We start from the raw sequence: 18,294 nt of genomic DNA on the forward strand, positions 1-18,294 counted from the left end.
TAGGAGACTGCACGGTCACCCTTAGTTGACATCGGTGATTCTGTTCTGCCTCTATGAGTGTTTGACATTGCCCAAGCAGAAAGCACTCAGTAAAAGCTCTGAACTGCACGTTTCAGATAAGACTATGGTTAATAGTCACATACTGTTGTTGAACTGCCAATGAAAAGCCAAATGTGATAAAAATTTTAATGTTTCTTGCAAATGAGATCAAATTCTTATGTATTATGTGTAGTTTTAATGCAAAGTCAGAAAGTAACTGATGCTATCATTAAACAAGTGCAAATGTTTGCATTTGCACTGTCTGGAGTTTGGACCTCAGACTGATGCGTATACAAATGAAAAGTCTACTGATAGGCATCTGTTTCTTAGAAAAAAAACGACAAGCGACATTGAATTCTGCAAACTGTACTTCAGAATGCACATCCCCAATTCACAATTCAAGAACACAGAATGGATATGGCAACCAAGATTCTAGAAGTTAGCCCTAGATTCCTTTCACCATGAATTAAACACAAGTTCAACGTTTCAGGGCATGCTCAGAGCGTACACTGAACATAGCTAAGATCTTTTTTTTTTTGCTTTAAAAAGAATTTTAAAGAAAGAAAAGCACTAGTGATACAGCTTAGAAATCACTGAGGAAAAAAAAAAAAGCACAAAAATTCCATTATGTTTTGATAGCTGGCTACCCTGATACTTCAGGCACAGGCTGAAAGGAAATGAACAACAAACAACCCTGTTTAAATAAATGATATTGCTGAAGAGATGAGTATAACTGGCCTTGCACTGCAGTCAAATTATAACCCTGTGCTTAACATCCTCCCCCAAAAATCGTTCTGTCCTTCCAATGACAAAGAAGCTCTTCTCACCCAATCCCACTCCATATCAAACAACTATCTAACTCTGTGACCACACTAAATTCTTAGAAGCCTCCACAGAGGCCTGTTTGACTTTAAAGATTTCTGCAGGTGTCCTGGCACTGTAATGGTTAACTACCTAACCCATACACTATAGTCATGGGTAATTTAACAGTATACATTAAAAATGCTGCCGAGTTATTCCTTCCCCCTCAAGCATGATGGCTTATTAAATGCATAAAAACTGTTCTGACAATTTACCTGGAAACAAAGCAAGTAGAAGAAAGTATCTGCTTCAATAATTTTATAATAAATGCATTTGAAAAAATCTGATATAATAATCCAGACACAAATCTACAGATTTGCAATGTCCAGCTTTTTAGATCCAGTGTATATCCATCAATGCAAAAATTCAGCAGTATTACTTTCTTAGGCCTTAGTTCGCCAAAAAGGCCAGTAAAAGTGTTCTCCATTGCCACCACAAAAGATAACACTTGTAGATACAGGGCCACAGATTTCTCCTGCTCAAAACTTAATCTGATTTTAGCTGAATTAACTCAAATGTTGTTCTTCCCATTTAGTTTCTACATCCTCAGGCAGTCACAAAACTATGATTTCTTTCCAGTCCTGAAGTCAAGTACTGAGGGCTTGCTTGATTTGCCTGTTTTGCATACTTCTTGTTCTCTCCTCAAATGTTGTCCATTGCACATGATTTCTCTCCTCGTTGCCTTCTATTCTTTTTTGATACTGAACAGTCCAGAATCGGCATTAAAAGGAAAAAAAGTCTCTTTTGTCCACAAAGTGCTATCTTCCACTGACCATGCCTACTATTTCTCCTCACTTACTTTTACTCAAAGATTAAGATTTCACTTCTTCAGGTGTAACTGTCTCATATCATGCCACCTCTTCCAGTGCTGACTGATCACACTGATCACAAATGCATTTGATTGTCACTGAAAAGCATTATATCCTAAAGCTTTTCCATCAAAATTAGGAAGTTAGTACATACACACAATCACTCACTCATATCATCAGAAGGAGAGGATTCTAGTCAAATCTTTTAGATAAACAACTTTATACTCATTTTCTTCATGATAATCAGAGATGAGTTAGGTACTGGACAACTCATTCACTAGCATATATTTTTTCACATGGAGAGAGGTGCTACTGTTAGAATCGGGTACTAACAAACCATAATGAAATCAGTGAATGCTCTTTGTTACTCTTACTGTAACTTTTCAAAAAATACTAAATATTTCAAAGCTAGAAGGCTTTACTACTGAAAGAATACCTCACCATTGTCTACCATTTTGCATTTCAGGCAATTTTTGAAAACAGTAAGGACAGATTACATAGTATGAGAAGTTGAACAATGTCACGCTGCTATAAAAAAGTAAGCGTGGATCTTTGAACTCTGAACATCTCAGCTAGAGCTCTTTGTCCACCACTGTACTGTGTCTAGCAAGGACAGAGTTAGTTTTCTTTACAGCAGCCTTTATGGCGCTGTGTTTTGGATTTGTAACTAAACCACTGCTGATAACACACCCATGTTTTAGCTACTGCTGAGGACTGCTACACAGTGTCAAGGTTCTGTTTCTTGTGTTGCCCCTTCCAGTGATTAGGCTTAAAGTAGACAAAATCTGACTGGGTGTGTGCGGTGGACGCAGCCAGGACAGCTGACCAGAATTAGCCTAAGGGCTATTTCATAGCCTATGACATAACAACCAAAGGGTGGTCTTTCCAAAGTAGCTGTTCATACTGGCTGGGAATCAATCCATTTCTGGGAAGTTGTGAGTGACTCCCTCCCCACTTCTTTCCTTCATTTATTAAGCTCTATCTCAGCCTTTGATTTTTTCTCACTTTGGCTCTTCTGGTTCTGTCCTCCATCCCGCTGGACAGGAGGAGAGTAAGGGAACAAAATGGATGGGCACTTAGTTCCTGGCTGAGGTCAACCCACCACAATCACCCTTCAAGAAAGGTGTGCATACATAAGAACTCATGTATGTCCAGAAGTATGAACTGTAAGCAAAACTTCAAAACACTTAAGTTCTTAAAAGCATTAAAAATTTTAAAGTTTTTTTTTTAAAGAATGAAAAATTTATTAAAATACATAGACTACAGCAACCAAGATAATGACCTCTTACAGAGGATGGAAAAACACTGTTGTGTGCATGAATTGCAGCACAGAAGACTCCTGCTAGGTAGCGGAGGGGAAAGGTAAAAACAATACACATACTAAAACACCACAATAGATTTCTCTTCAAAGCTTGTGAAATGTTAGAGGTCTTTAGAACAAGTAAGACTGACATCTGCCAAGGATACCAATAGCTTGGCTTACTTTTGGACTAGCACATACATTCTAGTCTTACTTTTTAGACTTCAAGGCAGACAGATGTACCAGTTTCTCCAATCAAATATTTAAAAACCCCAAGTATATTAACTACTAGAGCCTCAACTATGCAATCAGTTACAATATAGACATAGTCTTTCTCATAATATAAATTAAAGAGTAGGTAATTCAAGTTAAGGAATCCAAAATCTAGAGGAACAGTACCTGTACAAATAAAGTACAATTCAAAACAACTGTCTTAATAAAATATCAGTGTTCAGCAAAGTTACCTCTTCTACATTAGAAGCAGTTTTGGCAGATGTCTCCATAAAGATAAGTCCATGCTCTCGTGCAAATGCTTCGCCTTCCTCTTTCTTGACTTCTCGTCTAGATTCTAAATCACTAAGATAGAAAAAAACCCCAAGTTACTTGCATGGTCTACCCTATCCATGTAAATATCATTATTAAGAGACATACTTATAAGCCAAGAGCCCCCATTAGAACCTATGTACATAGAGATATCTATTCAAGCCCTTTCATAAGGCAGATTTATTCTAAGTCTTGCACTTACAGTATATGGAATAGCCACAGATTCACTCTTGCTTGAACTTACACAGATCTTAAAGACTTCATGAAAAGGCTTTCAACAGGATGTGTGCATATTTATCTGGCTATTCCTTGAGTGCTATCTTTAGACATTGTCATTGTAGGTAAATATCACTCTTTTCTAGTGTAAAGTCACCTACCAATCCACACTGTAGATCTGAACTGGTAAGGGAGTTTTAGAAACTATTTCTTAAAGATATTAAAAATAATTTTTAAAATGGAGTTAATTTCTTTCTAGTAAGTAACAAAACTTCATACAGTCAATTTATGTTCTGATAAAAAGGCTTAAAAGCAAAAATAAGTGATTTTGAACCGCATTAACTGTTCTCTCCCATCAAGCTAGCAGTTAGGACTTGAAACTCCAGCTCCGGCCCTCTAACAGTAGAAGAATGTGATGTGATTGTTATACAGTTTGTTTCCTGTTTTCCAAGCTGTTTACATGAAGGTAACTATTACACAAAAGAACAGAAAAACCCCCCAACCTCTTGGACCGGGCAACTAAAGATAAATCCACTTCCTAAGCCATAGAGACACATAAGTATTTCACTCTTACTTTTAAAAGCTTCTTTAGGAACAAGGAGTACAGTTTCTCCTTCTTTGTAAGTACATTACATCTTGAGAAATAAAAATACTATGCTTATATGTAAATCATGTAACGTATATATTCAAATGAAGTTTCATTTAAGTTGTGTATGTAAAAATATCACACATTTTTAAACTAAATAGCATGCAAATACAGGGGTTTGTTTTGCAGCCAGAATACCAGTAAAAAGTATACTCAGCCTCAGTGCTGCCATTCTTGTAATTATATGTATATTAAAAAAAATATTACTCACTGTGGCATCTATTTTACAGCAAAGCAGGTTTTTGTTATATTTAAAATTACGTGCTAGCTCAGATAAGCTACAAAGTTGAGACAATTCAGCACATAATTTAAAAATGAAGCATTTGAAGATAAGGCTATGAGAACTGTCTCCTCAAAACAATTTTAAAGTTGATGTTCATTATATGCAAGCATTCCCAGTACCTTAGCCTTGTGCTTAAGATATCTTAACAAGGTGTTCATTCCATGTACCTGAAGCAGCTATCTGACATCGCATGTTTGAACTCTAGTAATGTATTTATCTGCTACTACCATACTACCCTCAAAAACATTTTATTTAAAACCTTGATTCACTATAGTATTATCTCCATGACAGAACAGATATAAACAACTCAATTCTAATGTGAAATCGTGCAGCTGCATCGAAAACTGCAGTGATAACCCAGTCAAAAACTCACTACTGATATCTAAACGTATTCTTAAAGAGCTTTAACTGCTTCTACTAACCACAGTTGTCTTCCTCTCTCCATTCCAATAATTCGAAGAATTTGGTCTTACTAGATCAATATAGCTATGTTTTGTTCTGGAAAGAAGATTAAGTACAATATTTGTCACGTTTTAACACTAGTATCTGTAATGTTTTCAAAAAGAAGATTTTTTATTTTATATTAAATTCTCAACATTCTTCACATCCAGCAATAAGTCAGTACTATAAATGCGTACCAAGTGCACTTTTGGGACTCATAAGAATAAAATTTATCCCTTAAAATAATTATGCCAGTATACACGTTCTTCCTTCAATCTATCTCTAGTAGTATGCCCTACCATAAGAAGTCCTGTAACACACTTTCAGGATAATGCAATATGATTGAAGGAGTTTTCTTCTTGTCCTCCCCTTTTGAGGCCTGAAAATTATCCCATTTCCTAAAGAACTTTTACTTCATGTGGCACCTTAATCTGTAACTTAAAATACATAAATCTAAGTATATTTACCATCTGAATAAAATCTATAACTAGGAATTGCTGTGCTAGCTGCAAGGAGCAAATTGTAACATACAATCATGTGATAGAGTCTGTATCAGCAGAATGCAAGACAAAAATTTAGTTTAATAGCTAAGAATAGTCAGGAATAGTTACGGATGTCAACCAAGTATGCAACCTTCTGTAACACTGAAGTAAACAGTACACTTTGCTGTTTCTCTTGGTGCCATATTTTTACAATATTTTACATATTTGTGAAGACTACACTTTAAACATTCCTCAGTTACAAAGAATGTCATTAGTAATTTTCCAGATTATGTATAAAAATGTGGACAAGCTTCACAATTACTTAATGCTAAACATGTTTTTTTGGGGGAGGAGAGGAGGCAGAGGGAGGCAAACAGAAAGGAGAAGGGTAAAGAAGAAGAAAAAAAGAGGTGAACAGGCCAGAGTAGCAAAACCATACTCTTGCCACAAGACTGGTTCTCAGTAGTATCTAATAAACAATCTCGTTGCTCATTAGATGTAAGGGACAAGCACACACACCGTTATGTCAACTGGCATCTTTACCATGAAGAATTGCTGAGCCATGGAGTCAAGTTAAGGTCAATTTGGTAAAGGCCCATAACTAACAGGTATTAAATTCCGAGATGATGGTTTTGGTATTTGGGAAAAAACCTACATATAGAAAAAAAAAATCTAGACAGGATGCTACAGTTCACTGGATCAAGAACTAGAAAAAAATACAGATAAAGTTAATATAAAAACACAGTGGATACAAACACCTTCAATACAGATGAAAGTCTCTGCATCAATAGGGAACCATTTTATACCTTTGGACAGTCCAGCTGATGAGAAGATCAAGCAAATAATTGTTTACAAATTGGGTAACACTTCCAAAACTTTTAGTTGTATTTTCATCACCCATTATCTAAGAGCAGCCTGACTTCACCAGAACATGGTGAAAAAGCACCCTCTGCCCCCAATCCCAGCTAAAATGTACAGAGTATTAAAAAGTCTGAGTTCAAAACGTCTCATGCAGTCGCTGAGGTATACACTTCTTACATTTGAGAATTTTTGAAGTAAGTGAATTCTGTAGCATGGGCTTCTTTTTTAATCACATTTTCTCTGTTGTGATTCTTAATCAAAAAGTAAAGCACTTTAGAACATCTAAAATTAGGGGTCATAATCTCTTTATGAGAGAGATATCTAGGTTCTTCTAAGTGGTGTTTCTAGATGTAAAAAAACATAATAAGAAAAATAATTCATATAATCCATTATTTCCTGCACTCACGGTCAATCCTTTCAAAACAAAATTACTTCTGAAAAAGTAGTTGATCCACAGGTGCTGCATGTTGTATTAGTCTAATCAGAAAAGGAAAGGTTTTGGATTCACCATAAAACTACATCCAGTGACTGAAAGTAATTTAAAGTTAACATACTGGCTACAAGTAAGAGAACACAAAAGCTGAAATCCAGAGAAGTCATAAATCTTTACCACTTACAAAATCATAACTGGTTAAATTTTACCTTTTATTTCCAATAAGCATTATAACCATGTTGGAATTGGAATGCTGACGAGCATCTTCTAACCAAGTTGTCAAGTGGTTGAAAGTGTCTCTCCTAAGTAAGGATGAGAATGAAAATTAAAAGCAGTATTTCAAGAAATTTTTCCCTTCTGTTGGTTACTCAAGTAAAGGAGCTGATTAACTAATTTATTAGTACTTATACTCCAGGGTAAAAGCTAGTAATCCCTTTGTGAGAGTGAGAATTGGCAAACAAAAATTTAGTAAATGAGGAACATTCATAAACTTTGCCTAAAAAGTAATTGAAAACATGTTTGCTGCAAAGAGTAAAGAGGATTCTTATAGCTGTAAGAATCTGTAATTTTATATACATATAAAAGAGGCCCTAACAGCCTCAACCAATTTAAGCAATAGTACGAATAATCACATACTCATATAGGAATATTTGTTCTACTGAAGACAGAAAATGATTGACAATTTTCTATGAGTTTATAAACTGAATAATGAATTTAGCAGCAAAGCCTTTTCAAGTGAGGTACACGAATATGGCATGTTACAGATATTACAGAATGTGTACACTAAATATTAAATCACATGCTTGTAAAGTGTGTTTATGATTTAACCTAAGTAAAACCATCTGTTTATGAATCAAAGTTTCATTTGTTGGAAATCCAATGGAAATAATATGTTGCTTCCTGATATTTTAAAATAAATGAGGAACAAATGCAAAAGTGTCTAGGAAATTGCTATTAAAAGTTGTTGCTTAATTCAGCAACAAGACCCAAGACTCACAAAGGGACTCCTAAGAGGATTTTTGGAACCTGAACATTTTCATAACCAGCCACAGTGCATATTTGCAGATAAGTTTTTATAAAGACTTTATTCAATACATCAGGAAAACCATAGTAACTTCTGAAAACCAAGTCATTTCTGCTACAAAAAAACCCCACACTAAGAACTGTATTTTCCCAACGTCATAAACACTGCAACAGTAGAAGTTTCTCGGTATTTTTTATGTAACTAAACTTTTATGTTTTACTATTTCACCCATTTGCAGAATGGCACTTCAGTAAAACCCCCCCAAACGTGCTATAATTGAAAAAAATCATAATAAAAACACTAGAAAGGAATTTGCGAAATATTTTAAGATCTTTCTCAATAAAAAGAATCCAGAGGTTCATGGTCAAATAGCTTACAAAAACATTTTATTTCATTCCTCCTGAGACTTTGTGTACTTTTTCTCTACGGCTAAACACAGAAAATTAGAAGTATATTGGTTACATAAGTGCTCAAAATCAACATATAACCTGATGAAAGTTGGCCAAACATTAGATTACACATATCTATTCAAAAAGCCAAACTAAATTAGACATTTTAACACTGCTATATACCACAGCACAATTCTACAAAGACATATAATTTTAATCCTCCTTGGTAGTCTCACCTTGTAATGTCATACACTAGTAAAGCCCCTGCTGCCCCTCTGTAGTATGACCTTGTAATGGAACGGAAGGACTCCTGTCCTGCCTGTAGAAGACAAAAATTTCATTATTTCATATCTCAAATTTATTTTGTTGGTTGGTGCTGAAAACCAAACTTACAATCACAGAATCATAGAATTCTACTTTTAAGAGGATGGTGACAAGAAGGGGTACAGAGGGGAAGTCAGAGGAGACTAACGGGGACAATGTCTCTAACACTAGCAGGAGAAGGCACACAAGGAGAAGACACCAACTACAGCACAGGGCTGTTAAAAAAAAAAAGAAAAAAATCGGAACAAGACCTCTAAACCTTTTTTGGCAATCCCTGACAACCCAATTTACTGAATGGCTTCACAATACATGAATCATTATTAGAGCACAGAATGGACTCCTAGCAACTAAGCTCTGAAGACAAATTTGAAAGGAAGCAAATAACCCAGAGCTTCACATTTGAATTCAATAACCCGCTCCCTGGGGCAGCTGTTGACACTAGAATAAATAAAGCCCATTGTAAATAAATGATGAATGACATCTTTACGCCCACCATCTGCTGGTGTAAAGGTTGTTGGAAGGCCAAGGATGCAGATTTTATCCGTTATATCATAAACTGCAGCCAGCTTTCAACAGTCTTCAGATGGAATTCTTTCAGTAATCATTTTATTATGAAAAAAACAGAAGATGGTTCTGAATTCAATTTTACACAATTTTGCTCCACAGTTAATCAATTTCCTCTGTATTTGATAAATAATGCTTGTCAAACAGCTACAGGATGTAAGAGTCCTCTTCCTATGTACTGGTGAAAAACTTCAGAGATCCTACATAAATTAGACAGTCCTCATAGAAAAGTATTCTGTAAAATTCTCAGCACTTAAAGAACGTGCTCAAGAAAACACAGTCCTGAAAAATAAATAGTCAGAGATGCAGGCCTCTATGGTTTCCCCCATGTTCCTGTTTGTCAGGAATGCTATCTAGGCACCTGACAGTTGTTAGAAGAAAACATTTACTCCCAATATTTAGTAATAACAGAAGCCTTAGCATAATTCAAACACAGAATACAATTAAGAAATAATAATATTAATGCTGAAAAGAAACCTATATGCATTACAATTGCTATCTGCAGAACTGTAGGAAATTACTCCTATTTAAAACTATGAAAAGCAAGAAGGAAATAGTTATCAAATACAAGCTACTCTCCAGCCCTATCCACAAAAAAAAAAAAAAAAATTGTCTAGTTTCTCTTCTCACAGTTGCTGAACTTTTCTTAAGAAAAGGTTGTGTTGAATTCAAGGAGAGCTTGATCTAGATGCTGTCACTGAACAAGAGCAGCGGCACAACAAATTTCAACACGTTCAGCCTTCAGAAAACATCCTTATCTTCCAGAATAATCAGTTATTTCAGTTTAAGAAAACACTTCATCTTAGCCATTCCAGTGAAAGTTACAAATCTATTGTTACAGATAACATATTAAATGGTTTAACTGTGTTTAGAATACACTAGCATAAGCACTTGGCTCAGAGTCCAGGTGCATCTTTATGTAAATAAGTTAACAGAATACAGGCAATCTGCTAGTAGAATGCACCAAGAAATACTATAAACCCTCAAATTTTTAGCACAATACTTGTTTCTCTACCCAGAAGCTCCACTAAGCTCTACAACATTTTCTTGGTGTGGTGACTACTTTAAATGCATGGTAGATACATAAAATGTTTTCCTCTTAACTAGACAAAAGACAAGTTATTGTGACCAATGTATTGCATATATTGCCTAAAATCAGTGGCTTAGCCTGTCACATTATGATTGCCTGTCTCACCTTCATAAATTCCACCCTGACATATGAAGTTGTTGGTCTCCCTGAGTAATCATGATCAACCAAGATTATCTGGTTCTAGCAGATCTTAAAAGAATGCAACAACTCTGAGTTCTTACAAGAATCACTTACTTACAGAAGTTCAGTATCTAAATCCTGAATATACTGTAACATTTTTAACTATCTTACTTGCTCATGGTGAAATTTAAACATCACTGCTTACTGAAGAAAAGCCTGGGAAAAGGGTGGAAAATGTTACCCCTTTTTCACCAAAGAAGATAAAGCAACAGTGAATCTCTGCTTACACAGACCAACAGACAACACAAACTGAATTCCCGTTTATTCTGAAGGGAAGAAAATAGTTTCTGTAAAGAAGCTCCACTATACTTACATTTACATAATACATATTTTATATATAAAATAATCACAGACACCTACTATTTTAACAATACCATTTTGAATGAGACATCTAGAAGATCAATATAGCAGGGTTATGCATGTAGAACATACTCCACAGCTTTTTCTTTTAGTATCTTTTTTACTTTAAGCATTTTTCATCCGACAATTTGCTCTCTGCTCCCCACTTTTTTTTTCCCCTCCAAGAAGGACAAGCTATTTCAAAGAAGACAGAAGAAAAAGTGTGGACTATTAGCCAAAACCAACTTACTTTTTTTTTTTTTTTTTATAAATACAAGTATGTTATAATTATACGTAATCAGTCTTACAAAGTAGGACCAACTCAAGTTTAGCTACTTGCTGTAAGGAGCAACGGAAGCAGTATGGAAGCTCAGTATATATTAAAACCAGCTTTGATGCCAGAAAAAAGCCCTTTATCCCAAGTCGTATTAACATTGCTCTTATCATAGAGTCATAGAATAGTTTGGGCTAGAAGGGACCTTAAAGCTCATCCAGTTCAAACGCTTCTACCATGGACAGGGACACATGTCCCACTACAGCAGGTTGCTCAAAGCATCATCCAGTCTGGCCTTCAACACCTCCAGGGATGGGGCATACACAGCTTCTCTGGGCAACCTGTTCCAGTGCCTCACTACCCTCACAGTAAAAGATTTCTTCCTAATCTCTTATCTAAATCTCTCTTCTTTCAGTTTAAAGTTGTTATTTCTCGTCCTATCACTTCACTACATTCCCTGATAAAAGAGCCTCTCCCCAGCTTTCCTACAGGCCCCCTTGAAGAACCAGAAGGCTGCTATAAGGTCTCCCCATAGCCTTTTCTTCTCCAGGCTGAAGAATCCTAGCTCTGTCAGCCTGTCCTCATATGGGAGGCACTCCAGCCCTGTATTCATGGTCCTCCTCTAGACTCGCTCTAACATATGCATGTTGTTCCTGTGTTGAGGTCTCCAGCATTGAACATAGTACTCCAGGTGCGGTCTGATGAGAGCATATTCCCCCAAACCCTGCACTTGAGAATTGCTGAGGTGGGAAAGGACTTCTGGAGGTCACTAGTTCCAAGCCCTCTGGCTCAAGCAGGGCCACTCAGAGCCAGCTGCTCAGGGCTATGTCCAGATGGCTTTTGAAGATCTCCAAGGATGAAGACTCCACAATCTCTCTGGGTAAACTGTGCCAGCGTTCAGTGAAGCCAGGGGCATGTGGAATAGTAGTGGTAGTAGACACTAAATGAAGTTAAACAGCTTATTTCCCAAGGCCATATTACACCTAGATACCGGCAACACAAAGTTTTGCTCCAAAACAATCCCTGGTTATACCCACTTTCAGAGTTACACTGAAGCAGAAGTGGCAGAATGAAAGATCTGTTTGGTAAAAGACAGACCATGACAGTTCACACCTAGAAACTGTAGCTCAGACAAGGCTGCCTGCAGAACCAATAAATGCACACTGAACAGGCCTGAACACAAATCCTCTCTCTTCAGCAAAGAAGGTGTTAGGTCTGACGTGAGTAGTTCACTCATCATGAAAAAATGTGGGCTTCTGATAAACAAGTGATGTTTCTAAGTGCTAAGTAACATTTTTTTTTGTTGTTGCTGTTTTCTGGACTGTAAACTTTTGCTATTCATGTCATATTGGGTGACAAAACCAATTTTTCTGATATGAGATACACATAATCTTAGTTCTAGGAGTTACAAGTCTTCAGAATAGTACCAATAGACCTGTAGAACTGCATGGACATACACCCCATGTTATTCTCTAAATATACCTCAGCTTACAGACGAAAACATGATTTCAAAATAATGATGCAAGCAGAACAAAGAGTATTATCAATCACTTTAGGTCACTAAGATACACAGAGATGTAGGGCCTGCACTACAGTTTTGAGGAATATTTAAGGTATATAACTACATTACCACTGACACAGTATTTGTGGCACATTTGAGAAAAGACTTCAAGTGTTACTATTTCTAAAGGAAATCCCAGTGTCATTTACAAGTGTGTGGTGTAGTCACATAGGTGCCAGTTGCAAAATGTGCAGGCAAGTCTTTACAATCAAAAATGATTCCTTGCAAGTTCCTTAATTACGTATTTTGAATCTATGAACCAAGGGAAAAAAAAATACAAGGAAGAGACATGATGCAGTACAAGAAAGTAGTTAGATAATGAAACAAGATCCACAACAATGCATCTCTCTAGGAAAGAGTCCATTAATTTTACTGAATTGTCCATTTTCAATGCTGAAGAATTTGGGAAGTTTCTTTGAGTACAAAGTTATCTGAATGCATCCCAGCAGACCTTCAACACACAAGCCGACCAATAGTTTTTATGGGGAAGAAACTTTATAGCGTGCATCAACATGAAAAATAAGAAACTACAATGCACCATAGCTGGTAGCTCTAGATTCCTTCACTTCTGAAAGGGGCACACATGTGGTATGTTCAAACCTGCTGACAGAACACATCATTCACAATGGGAAATGTTACTCATTTGGACTTGTTTACACTTCCGTTAAGTTGTATAAAAAACTAAAAAGACATGTAAGAAACAACCGCCTCACAGAAGTGTCACACTACCTAAGACAACTGCCAGCTGGGAACTATTCCACAAAGTTCATCTCTGGAACATTTTGTTCCAGAGAGAGCGACAGGAGCAATACATACCTTTGAATGTAGTTTTGAAAGTTATAAATAAATTAACAACCCTTTAGTCACATGGTAACTTGTTTACACAAACACATTAATCTTTCTTGTAATCGTGTCTCTACTCCAGAATAACAAGAATTTTAAGGTGATTTATTGCCATGTAGTATAAAGAATAGACACAAAAGTAGTATTAAAAAACACCCACCCCTGCTGTTTTCCCGCAGATATTCCTGAACAAGAACAGAACTTAAACATGTTTATGATGATGAACCTGTAACTATTTAAGAAAGTATCAGAATTTATGTGGAAGATTCAGCCAAGTTACATATTGCTTCAGAATAACCCTGTCAGCATCCTAATAAGAACTGATATTTCAAGAGGACTGAAGATCCCCAAAGGTGAAACTGTACATGTGTCTAAATACAGATAATTTGTACATGTGCCTCTTCTTCTGCTGCTGTTGAATGCATACGATTTCGACATCCAAAGCAATTCCTAACACAGAGAAATAGAAAGACCTCCATTATGAAAGTACCCTTATGATTTATTCCGGGTTACAAACATATCTGAAGCCTTTAGGTTTCAAGTAGCTACCCACACTAAAATCGGAGTTCCACTATGGACAAAAGGAAGTGATTTGCCCTCCTTCCATGTACAGCCTTATCCTAAGTGAGAGCTTACTCTGTTACTGTAAAAAACACCGATAAACTGGAAAGAAATGTATAAGCAGTTGGAAAAAAAAATACCAATAATATAGTATTTCAATAACCAAATACATGGAAGCGCATGACAGACAAAGGTTTGTGAACATTAAGGCTAGGAGGTGGGTCAAGCTACCTTGGCCTTCTCAAGTGCCATGACGGATGTGAGTGGTAACTTAGCTACTGGCAGCGAAGTTCAGATGATCATCCTTACTACACAATCTGCAATAGGAATAACTAATAAATGGACAAATTCCTACCCAACCCATGAATCCAGAAATACGTTATTGTTCCCACATAGCAACAAACACAGTCTGTGAACTGATGATGAAACTAGTTTCAGGAACCAAAATAGATATTGTGCAAGTTATTGATGTTACTTCACAGGAGTTAGAGGGCCGTGAGCACTGAGTCATCATAACTTTAGCTGTAAGATGTTGCCACATTCTTGCACGTACAATGGTTAAAAATCAAATTAGTTGTTTGAAGAATTCACCAACTGCCCATGAAGATAAAAATATGCTCTGAGTAACAAAGCAAGTAGAAAATATTATGAAGTAGACAATCAGTAAAGAACTCTTTAGGGTGAGCACTATACCCTAGTGACTGTCAATATTGCAAATATAAAATTAATATTCATTTAATGAATTAAGGGAACTTTATTTGGTTCTACTAGATCAAAAACATTTGCAAATACATGAAAAATAACTGGATTTCCAAGCAGGATTAGTATATTCAGGATATCTGATAGTGGATGGACAAGTCATGCTGTGGTTTTAGGGAAGTGAGACATGCCTTCAACAGTTATACCTTTCATCTTGCACAAACATGCTTTTTTGTGCAAGCTCTTACCTACTAGAAAACACCATCAATTTAGTTAGAAAGCTCACTTGTATGGAAGCCAAGAAATTAGTTGAAATTAGCTTATAAAAAAGAAAATATTATTTCAGCTATTTAGCCTTAGTCTAAGCAAGACTAAGTTGTTATAAAAACATAATGAATAAAATGAAACATTTTTAGTCATAGATTTTCATGAAATGAAAGAGATATTTATATCAACTGATTTTTTAATACACAAGAAAAAAAAATCTTATACAAATCAATTTAATTTAGAGAACATAAGTAGTATTTTTTGGTATCATCACTGATGCCACCCCCTGCAGTGTCACAGAACCTGAATTCCCTTTCAACTACTTATTTTGCTCATCAATGATGACTTGTCAGTAACAGTCAATGCAATATAGAACATCCCCCTCAACAACAAAATGAGGTCTACTGACTCAGCCTGATTACAAGCCCAGTACCTCCCTACAACAACGAAGTCTTCTGATGAGAAGCAATTTTAATATTTCGCAGTATTACACTGCCACAAGACAAACAACCTTGTCTACACAGCTTGTTTATCTCAAAGCTTAACAGCTCCCAGAATGGTCATTTTGATCCTTACCAGCTTCTGTTGACCTCACATAGTTCCCTGAAAGTTATTTTTTTAACTGACACTACCTAAAATATCACACTTCCACAGAAGAGCAGCTTATCTTTCCATAGTAGGCAATTACCAACTAAACAGTTTTCGACAAACACATTTCTCAGTCTATCCAACTACTGAAAACTATTGCTAAGATTAAAGACACAGGAAAGCAAATAACCCAGAGACTAAAGGCAGATAGATTTGGTCCAATACCTACACTTCCCTTGACTGATTAAAAGGATCAGGAGGGAAAAGTGAAACCCAGGGACTGCCACACCTAAAAATCCGGGTGTGCCACAGCATATTGAGCAGCAAGCTTGCAGAGCCCAGCAGTGGGGAGGATCACGAGCAGCCTGCTCCTGGTAGAGAACAACAGGGCACACTATTTGCTGGTGTAGACATAGCTCAGCAGTAGAGCAGAGGCCACAACACCTAACAACACATGTGTTGCAAGGGCCACAGTGAACATCTGTCAGAGAATGTTGGTTTTTTTGAGGTGGCTTTTTGGTTTGTTTTTTTTTTTTTTTTTGGCATCAGATTAGTTTTACCAGACTACCAGCTCACAGGACCAAATGTTGGACTACAATTTTTAATGGGCATCTGTGCATTCCTTGAGCATATCTTCCAGTTCTGCCTCATCTGAAAGGAATTCAGTTTGCATACTCCTACATGAAAACCAGGCTGTAGTTGGCAGATTTAACTTCTGCAACACACTCCTGATCCAAACTAAGATACTAACAAAAAAAGTCAGGTGTTCTTCAGTTTTGATACAAGAAGAATATCTGCAAATGGATCTTGCTGATATGCAATAGGGGTAGCTTCAGCTGACCCTTTAAGTTATGATATACTCCTCCAGTGAGGTATGCTGCAGGTTCCATATAGTCCCTTATGCTATACCTTTCCTTGGAGCTGCAGTGATGTGCTAAAGACAACACAGAACACATAAATAATATGGCCAGAAAAATCTGAATTAGTGGTTGATGCTCTTAAGAAAGCAAGTCCTTCGTGTTAAACAGTCAAACGAATTTTTCTGTTTTCCACTTCTTATGTCTCTGCTCAAGATGCTTCCTGTTGAGTGATGGATTAAAGGCATGTATTTAAGGCTAGCACTAAATCAGAGAAGTGCTGGCACTGTGATACAATAAGCATGTCCTGAAAATATAAATGCTTCACCTGTTTCCTTAACCACAGATGTAAAACAAAGTTTCTTTCATCAAACAAATTGTTACAGCTTTACAAATAGGGACACAGGATCACTAACAGCTCTCAGTTTTTGCTAACAGAAATTCATTAAATCATAGAATCAGTGGTTTGAGTTGGAAGGGACCTTAAAGACCTAATTCCAACCCCCCTGCCGTAGGCAGGGACACCTCTCACTAGATCGGGCTGCTCAAGGCCCCATCCAACTTAGCTTTGAACACTTCCAGGGATGGGGCATCCAACTTCCCTGGACAATCACTTCCAGTGCCTCACCACCCTCATCAGAAAGAATTTCCTCCTAATATCTAGAGAATATCCTCCTAATGTCTAAATGATCAACGAGGATACACAATACAGACATGGTAATCTTGGTCATTAGGGATATCTTTGTGTACCTTAATACTATTAAGTAAAATCTCTCTTGACAATTACCTCATCGTATTTCTTATCTTGCTATCCCTTCAACACCTTTGCACCCAAGATCAAAATTGAGACAGTGGAATTTAGGTACGCTTACAAGCCAAGACAGGATTAGAATAGAAATTTCCTCCATTTTCGAAATCAGATTGTATACAGGCAAATATATTAGCCATAGTTAAATTTTAAGTCATTCACTGCTTACAATTTATAAATTACTAACTACAACACAAGCATTCGATCTACTCAGTGTACGAAAGCTTTCAGTGAATATTTTTCATTCTTGTATGATATAGTTAAAACGCTGACCAGTTAAAAATCCCTGCCTCAAACCAGATTGTAAGTTATAACCAAAATTCCAATGGAATTGGTTTTGATTATCATACACTCGGCAAGCATTCAAGAAGCCAATCAGATTGCAAGGAGCTACTGAGTCAGGAGTACTAAGAAAAACACAAGCTACTAAAAAAATCATTGAAGTTCACTTGAATCCAAAGAGCAGATAACAACATGTTAACAGAATCAGTTTGGAAGACAATGAAAGGCAATGGTTGCATTGCTAGTAAGATCAGTAATTTTGAAATTGCTAGTAAGATCAGTAATAGAGAAACTGTTCGGATTTTAGGACAAAAGGACCGATGCAGATACGTTCTCATGTAGTTACACTACACACTAAGCATCCGTTTCTTAAGCTACTGTTTATGCAGAGATTTGCTTTCCTGTTGAATTTAATGACTAGCTACCTTGGTAGTCAGCAATCCACAGTTACAATAGTAAAAACGCCTAGGGCAGAAAAAGCCTAAAGCAAGCACAGTCTGACTATATCCTTCTACACTTTTTCATAGAGAACATCCAAGGAGGCATGCGTTAGAGGCCATTTCAAGGGATGAACTTGTAAAATAAGCAAGGTATTTTTGATCTTTCTTATGAAGTTAGCTAAAATACAGCATTTGTTTACATTTCCATATAAACATGCGCATAGGTAGGCACGCATATATGAACTTCTCTCTTCATTGATTTGCTATACCAAAAAAAGCACAGACTTCCA

At 36.5% G+C, this 18,294-nt stretch overlaps 1 protein-coding gene across 3 annotated transcripts in view; it reads right to left on the reverse strand.

The window, feature by feature from the left end:
• Positions 1–18,294, reverse strand: part of RAB2A (RAB2A, member RAS oncogene family) — a 41,953-nt gene that overhangs the window by 9,476 nt on the left and 14,183 nt on the right. For all 3 annotated transcript variants that reach the window (XM_054058044.1, XM_054058045.1, XM_009563280.2), the window contains 3 exons: positions 8,564–8,646; positions 7,124–7,216; positions 3,474–3,585 (listed from right to left, as the gene is read on the reverse strand). In XM_054058044.1, coding sequence (XP_053914019.1) covers positions 3,474–3,585; positions 7,124–7,216; positions 8,564–8,646 — 288 coding nt within the window. The remainder of the gene's footprint in view (positions 1–3,473; positions 3,586–7,123; positions 7,217–8,563; positions 8,647–18,294) is intronic.

This window comes from Cuculus canorus, chromosome 2, assembly GCF_017976375.1.
Source record: "Cuculus canorus isolate bCucCan1 chromosome 2, bCucCan1.pri, whole genome shotgun sequence".
Classification (NCBI taxonomy): Eukaryota; Metazoa; Chordata; class Aves; order Cuculiformes; family Cuculidae; genus Cuculus; species Cuculus canorus.